At 51.1% G+C, this 8,055-nt stretch overlaps 1 protein-coding gene across 1 annotated transcript in view; it reads left to right on the forward strand.

Annotated features, from left to right (window-relative positions):
• Positions 1–1,211: 1,211 nt before the first annotated feature.
• Positions 1,212–8,055, forward strand: part of LOC103593427 (leukotriene-B(4) omega-hydroxylase 1-like) — a 24,900-nt gene continuing 18,056 nt past the window's right edge. Inside the window, exons 1-2 of the mRNA XM_008576400.1 lie at positions 1,212–1,409; positions 5,751–5,895. Coding sequence (XP_008574622.1) covers positions 1,212–1,409; positions 5,751–5,895 — 343 coding nt within the window. The remainder of the gene's footprint in view (positions 1,410–5,750; positions 5,896–8,055) is intronic.

Here is an 8,055-nt window from a genome sequence, read left to right on the forward strand (position 1 = left end):
GTCCCAATTCTCTCACTCAGTTGCTACATCAGTGGCATGACAGCCTCCCAGCTCATGCCTGGAGAGGAGCTTGGGAGATGTTCTGAGACAAGGCTTTGCCTGGCCCTGCTCACCTGGTGCCTGAATTCTCAGGTTTATGCTTTTACCTGCTGCACCCTGGCCTTGGAAGACTAGAGGTTGCTGTAAACGTTGAGGCTTAGAGAAACATTTGGCCGCTTTACAGCTTATCCTACCCCATGTGACACATGCTGAATCCAGAGCTTCCAGGACCTATGCTGTGTCATCCTCTGCATCCAGCTGACCTTGCCCCCATATTTTGGCCAACTGCCCAGGCTGGGAGGAGGTAGTCAGGTCTCCAGGGATTGGCTGGCCCAGGCCAGGGGCAAAGAACATTCAGGACTGAGGGAGAAAAGGTTTTGTGAGACAAGTTTCTCCTGTCAGAAGGTACCAGGCTAGGGGTTCTTGGGCTGGAGGGTCCTGGCCTGGTATAAGGAGGGGCACTGCCTAAAACCTGAGGAGGTTTCAGTGACAAAGCTGGCCCTGGAGATTTGTGGTTTATGGGTAACTGAGCCTTTGGCCACCTTCCAATGACTCAGTCTGGGCCTGTCTGAACTCTTAATCTCCCTCTCTCTCTCTCCCCTCCTCTTCCTCTTCCTCTCCTGCTCACTCTGCCTCCTACCCTGGATCACCCTGGGTGTCCCTCCCTGCTCTCAGTCCTTGTTTTCCCAGCCCTGAGTCCTCCCAGCACCCGCCTTCCCTGCCCCTCTCCACTGTCCCTGGAGCTCCCGTGGCCCTGCCTTGGCCTCACGTCCTNCCCTCCCCTCCGAGCTCACTCTGCCTTCTCCTCTGGATCTCCCTGGGTCTCCCTCCCTGTTTTCAGCCCTTGTTTTCCCATCTCTGAGCCCTTCCTGCCATGCCCCCAGCACCCACCTTCCCTGCCCCTCTCCACTGGCCCTGGAGTTCCCTTACCCCTTCCTTGGCCTCAGGACCTCACCTCTGTCCCATCTCTCCCCTCCTCTTCCTCTTCCTCTCCTGCTCACTCTGCCTCCTACCCTGGATCACCCTGGGTGTCCCTCCCTGCTCTCAGTCCTTGTTTTCCCAGCCCTGAGTCCTCCCAGCACCCGCCTTCCCTGCCCCTCTCCACTGTCCCTGGAGCTCCCGTGGCCCTGCCTTGGCCTCACGTCCTCACCTCTGTCCCATCTGCCTGCAGGATGCTGCAGCTGAGCCTGTCCTGGCTGGGCCTGGGGCCGGTGGCAGCCTCCCCGTGGCTGCTCCTGCTGCTGGTTGGAGCATCCTGGCTCCTGGCTCGTGTCCTGTCCTGGATCTACACCTTCTATGACAACTGTCACCACCTCCGATGTTTCCCGCAGCCCCCAAAACGGGACTGGTTTTGGGGTCATCCAGGCCTGGTGAGTGGGGCAGCAGGACTGGGTGTCAGGGGGCATGGGCTTCCCAAGGGACCAGGAATGGGGCTCAGGAGTCTGGGAATCAGGGGGTGGGCTGGGGTCCCGACAGCAGAGAAGGGAGGGAGGTGGCTCACTCCATCCTCTGCGGTGCCATCCTAAGTCTTTCTAACAACCCGGTCCCCGCACCCCAGCCTGCTCTGGATCCATTTCCTGCCTGTCTTCCCCACATTAGTGCACCTCTGAGGGCTCACAGGGTGGGCTGCACAGAGTGGGGACCCTCTGGTGTTCCCACATTCTCCACTGCTGGACTTGAGGCCTCCTGAGGGGCAGTGTCCAGGGTATGCCCCCTGCCTGGCCCATCTCCTTGTGTTCACCCATGTTGGGGCAGCAGCTTTCTTGTACACAGGAGACGAGTCCTCAAGCCACACTGCTGCCCACAACCTCCCCGCCCCCGGCCCCGGCCTTGTAGCTTCCCCTGAGCTCGAACCACTCCCAGGATGAGAAAATCCGTCCTCTCCAGCCGAGGTGGGCCTCTCTGTGAGCAGTGTGTCTTCTCCTTCTCTCTTGGGATATCTTTGGCACTTGGAGATGGCCTCAAGAGAGAAGCAGCAGGAAAAAGCAGAGATTCCCTCCTTCTCTGCAGATTTCACACACGTTTGCTGCAGGGGCTATGACTATTCTGAAGGCTGCAGGGGGAACCTGCTATGCCTTTTTCTGGGGAGGTGTGTTAGGGTTCTCCAGAGAAACAGAATCAATAGGAAATATATACATGTAAGTGTATATATGTGTGTATGCGTGCATATATACATGTATATATGTGTGTGTATTGTATTAGTCCGTTTGTGATGCTTATGACAAAGTACCTGAAACTGGGTGATTTATAAAGAAAACAAAATTTATTCCTTGCAGTTTCAGAGGCTGGGAAGTCCACAGTGCAGGGAACATATCTGGTGAGGGTCTTGGGGGTGGCAACAGTGACCCAGGCGTCTCACACAGTAGAGAACGGCAGAGCAGAGAGAGAAAGCCCCTCACGTGCTGTCCTTTCAAAGCCCTCAGAACCACACCCACCCACCCACATTAAACCATCAACTTAGTCACCTCTTCAAGGCTCCACTTTTCAATAACCATAATAGGATTTCCCACCCTCTTAACAGTTACAGTGGGGATTAAGTTTTGGGGGACATTCAATCCAAGGCATTCCATCCCTGGCCCCCCAAAACTCATGTTCCTTTTGCATACAAATGTGTTCATTTCCACCCCAAAGTCTTAACTTATTTCAACTCAAAAGTCTAAAGTTCAAAGTCCCATCTGCGAAATAAAAACAAGTTGTGTACTTCAAAGGTACAATGGTGGGACAAGCATAGGGTACATATTCCCATTCCAAAAGGGAGAATAGGCCAAAAGAATAGGGTAACTGGTCCTAAGCAAGTTGGAAACCCAGCAGGGCAGGCATCAAATCTTAAAGCTGGCGAATCATGTACCTTGACTCTGTGCTCAACATTCTTGGCACGCTGGTGCAGGGGTTGGACCTCTAAGTCCAACAGGCAGCCCCACTTCTGTGGTTTTTCTGGTTTCAGGTGATAATTTAGTTCTCCCAGGCTGGGGTTGCCCGCTGGTAGCTCCACAATTCTGGGATCTCCATAGTGGTCCCACTTTCATGGCTCCACTAGGCATGGCACTGATGGGGTTTCTCTGCTGCAACTTTGACGCATTCCCAGTTGGCATTGCTCTTACAAAGGCTCTATGCAGTGACTCTGTCCCTGCAACAGATCTGTTCCTGGACCCCAGGCTTTTCCATACATCCTTTGAAGTACGAGTGGAGGTTCCCAAGCCTTCACAGCTCTGGCATTCCGTGAGCCTGTAGACCTAACACCATTTGGGTGCCGCCAAGGCTTCTGGCTTGTATTTTCCAAAGCTGCAGGTCCAGCCACATTTGGGGCCAATTTAGGCACAGCTGGAGCAGCCAAAGCATCTGGGGTGCTGGTGCTAGAAGCAGTTTCCCAAGGTGGTCCTGAGCAGTGAGCCTGTGGAGGGTTCCTCAGGTCTGTTCCCCAAGACCATTTTGTCTCCTTAGGCCTCTGGGCCTGTACTGGAAGGGCTGGCCCCAGAGGCTTCTGCAATGCCTTCAGGGCCTATTCCCCCTTCTTTTGATAATCCCTTTCTTTTGTACTAATCTTCTTAGCACCATTGCATTTTTCTCCTGAAAATGCTCTCTGCTTCTCTACCACATGGCCATGCTGCAAATTTTCCAAATCTTTATGCTCTGCTTCCCTTTTAATTATACATTTGGACTTTACATCATGTCTTTTCTGCCATGACTCAGCATAGGCGGTTGCAAGTAGCCTATGAATGTTTTGCTGCTTAGAAATTTCTTCCATCAAATACCCTGGGTCAGCACCTTTAATTTTCACATTCCATGAAACTTTTGGGCATGAACAGAATGCAGCCACTTTCCTTGCCAGTTCATACGAAGGGCTATCTTTGCCCTAGTTTGCAATAAGTCCTTTCTTATTTCTACCTGAGACCTCCTTAGAATGGTCTTTACTGTCCACATTTCCTTAAGAATTCTGGCCACCACCATTTGACCAGTCTCTAAAACATTCCAAACTTTCCCTGTTTTTTTTTATCTTATAAACTCCCACTAGCAGCTAGGCTTTTCCTAGCCTGTACCTCCAAATTCCTCCAGCCACTCCTCAACACCCAGTTCCAAAGCTGCTTCCACATTTTCAAGTATTTGTTATAAGAAACACCTCGTGGCCGGCCTGGTGGCGCACTGCTACAGTGCACCGCTTGGGAAGCGCGGCGGCGCTCCCGCTGAGGGTTCGGATCCCACATACAGACCAGCCGCTCACTGGCTGAGCGAGGTGCGGGCGCAACACCGAGGGTTGTGATCCCGTTGCCGGTCCCAGTCCGGTACGGGCACAACACTGAGGGTTGCGATCCATTGCCGGTCACGAAAAAAGACAAAAAGGAAAAAAAAAAAAGAAACACCTTGCTTCTCTGGTACCAGTTTTCTGTATTATTCCATTTCTGTTGGAACTGGATAATTTATAAAGAAAACAAAATTTATTGCTTACAGTTCCAGAGTCTGGGAAGTCCACTGTGTAGGGAACACATCTGGTGAGGGTCTCGGTGGTGGCAACAGTGACCCAGGGGTCTCACATGGCAGAAAATGTTGGAGCAGAGAGAGAGCTCCTTATGTGCTTTCCTCTTAAAGCCCTCAGAACCACACCCACGACCACCATTAAACCATCAACTTAATCACTTCTTCTAGGACCCACCTTTCAATTGCCATAATAGGATTTCCCACCCTCAATAGTTACAGTGGGATTAAGTTTTGGGGGGACATTTAACCCAAGGCAGTATGTATATATATGTGTGTGTTTGTATCTATATATACACATATGTGCACCTATCCACACACACACGGGGGTACTTCAAAATGTTTGTGGAAAGCTCCCACTTATGAGTCAGGGCATGGGGTATTTCTCTTTCTATGCCTGGCTTATTTCACTTAACATGATTTTCTCTAAGTTCATCCATATTGTACACGTGTAATGATATTCGATTTTGTACCCCACAAATATATATAATCATTAAAAAAGAAAAGTTTGTGGAAAGATTTGTATTACCTATCGATTCTGTTTTATCCATGAACTTTTTTTTTTTTTTTAAAGATGACCGGTAAGGGGATCTTAACCCTTGACTTGGTGTTGTCAGCACCACACTCTCCCAAGTGAGCTAACCGGCTCCCCCTATATAGGGATACGAACCCTTGGCCTTGGTGTTATCAGCAATGCACTCTCCCAAGTGAGCCATGGGCCAGCCCTTTTCCATGAACTTTTTGAGGTACCCCCCATGTGTGTGTGTGTGTATAAGATGATTTAGTATGGGAATTGGCTCATGTCATTATGAAGGTTGAAAAGTCCTGTGATATGTTGTCTACAAGCTGTAGAACCAGTGAAGTCGGTGGTATAACTCATTGTAAGTCCAAAAGCCTGAGAATCTGTGGGTTCCTGGTGTATATTCTTGAGTCTGAAGGCATGAGAACCTGGAGATCTAATGTATGAGGGCAGGAGATGATGGATGTTCCAGCTCCACAAGACAGAAGGAATTCACCCTTCCCCTGCCTTTTTATTCTATCTGGGCCCTCAAGAGATTGGGTGATGCCCATCTCCATTTCTTTCTCAGTCTACTGATTCAAATGCTAATCTCTGCTGGAAACACTCTCACAGACACACCCAGAAATAATGCTTTCCCAGCTATCTGGGCATCCCTTAGCCCAGTCAAGTTGACACCTACAATGAACCATCCCAGGAAGTGATCATTCTATCTTGCTTGTAGATCACCCCCACGGAGCAGGGCTTGAGGAACCTGACTCAGCTGGTGTCCACCTACCCCCAGGGACTTGTGCACTGGTTGAGCCCCATCTCGCCCTTCATCACGTTGTACCACCCGAACGTCATCCGGTCTGTCCTGAATGCCTCAGGTACTCATGTGGAGCTAATGGTGGTGGGCACCGTGGCTTAACCAAGGGCTTCCACCCCCGAGATTCTGTGCAGTCCCTGTAGGACCCTGGTCCCTCTTTTGCTCTCCCCTCTCAGCTGTCTTCCTCTTTCTTTCATGTATTCACCAGCCCCCATCTCAGTGTCTCCTCCATCCACTGCCACCTGCCCCCAACCCCCCCCCTGGCGTTCTGAGAACCTATGAGGTCCCAAGAGGCCTCATCCATGGTTCCATCCTGGATGAAGCCCCAACAGAGAAATCTCTGATTTCACGTGGTCAGGAAAGGGCCAGAGGGAGATGGGCTGCTTCAGCTCAGAGGAAAAACAAGGTCTCTGATGGGCCAGGCTGGAAGGCTTCCTAGAGGAGGAGTTGCTGCAACTGGATCTGGAATGATGAACAGAGACTCTTTAAAGCAGTGGCAGGGTGATGCAGCAGGCATCGGTAGAACCCAAGCCTCCCTGCCAGACCTGGTCTCAGTCTTGTCTATCCCCAGGCCCAGAGCAATGAGGAAGGCTTGAGGATGTTTGAGAATCTGGGCTATTTCTGTGATACTGACCTCTGGAGGCTGGTTTCTTCACTCCATCCTGTGGCTTGCCTGTTGTATGTTCATTACCCTCCTGCTCCAGACCCTAGGAATCTCCAAGAGGAGTTCTTATCCCGGCCTGGTCCTCTTCCTTTGTCCTCTCCTCTCCCCATGTTTGAACAGGCCATGCTGAGCAGGTAAACAGGCAGCATCGCACAGAGACTACGGTTCTGACACCAAAATACTGGGTGACTCTGTGCAGGTTGCTGGCTCTCTCTAGCTGCTGAGGACTCTTTCAGTTGTGAGTGGTAGAAACTCACTGTCATGTGATCTGAACAAAGAAAGGGAATCTATTGACTGTAAAGTCCAGAGAGGGTGACCTTCAGGCACAGCTGAATACAGGTCTCAAACAATGTCAAGGAATCTGTCTCCTTCCTCTGGTTTTACCTTTTCTGCGTGATCTCTTCTTTCAAGTCAGCTCTTTCCTCATGGTCTCAATGAAAAGTCCCAGCATTTTCCCCAGAGTTACCGTAAATGGCATATGATTCATATTAATAGTTTTGGCCTGGGTCATAGGACCGATTCACATCTAATCATGGTGACTCTGATTGCCATGTCTTGGCAGGCATGGGGCTCCCAGAGCTACTGTTTTGGGGGCAGAAAACAAGACAATGGTTAGGGACTCAGGCCCTGGAGTCAGACACCCCTGGACTTGGGTCTCCAGCATGCCTCTTAATATCTGGGATACTGTGAACAAGTGACTTTATTGTTTGGAGGCTTAGTCTCTTTTATCTAGAAAATGAGATGGAAGGGAACCCAGGTGACCGTGGTGTTTGGAGTCCAAATGGGGAAAGGCGGTTTCTATCCCCGTAACTGAGGGACCTGGATGGTTGTGTATCAAGGACATGGGGAGGGAGCCCAGGCGCAGGCTCAGCACAGAGAGGATGAAGAGCTGCCTGGAATTCCCAGGGCCCGGGTCTGGGTCTCTGCCCTGCAGGTCCTTCTCTGTGGCAGCCTGGAAGAGCATGAACTGGGTCCTCTTTGTTCTTCTCCAGACCTGGATCTTGGATGAGGGTCTCTGGTACACACAGGGCCTGGCGGGCACTGTTGGGGTCTGTGCTGCTGGTGGGTGGGGCCCTAGCACGTGGTCATCCATATCCTCCACCCCACCTACATCAAGCCTGTGCTCTTTGCTGCAGGTAGACACTGCACTGGTAACAGCTTGCCCACTGCAGAGGTCCAGCTGTTTGGGTGACCCAAGTGCAGACAGGGGGCTGTGACACAGATGCCACTGTCTCTGCCTCACCTGGTCTTCCACCTGTCTGACCTCTGCTCATGTTTGTCAATGTCTGAGTAGGTCTCTGTGACATCTGCTGTGTGGCCAAGTCTGCTGTATGGCTACATTTCATTACATTTGTATTTATACCTGGGTCCTGGTGATGCCTAATATATGTTATATCTGGTGGCACCTTGTTTACACCTGGGATCATGTGAAGATGGTCATATGTTAGGCTCAGTGGTGGCCAAGGACATCTGAGGCACGTAGGGGTCTCTGTGACTCTTTTGTTAGACACTGTTTGAGATTGTCTTTTTCTCCTGCTTCTCTTGTGTGGGCCATGA

This window comes from Galeopterus variegatus, unplaced genomic scaffold, assembly GCF_000696425.1.
Source record: "Galeopterus variegatus unplaced genomic scaffold, G_variegatus-3.0.2 Scaffold1344, whole genome shotgun sequence".
In the NCBI taxonomy this organism is placed as follows: domain Eukaryota; kingdom Metazoa; phylum Chordata; class Mammalia; order Dermoptera; family Cynocephalidae; genus Galeopterus; species Galeopterus variegatus.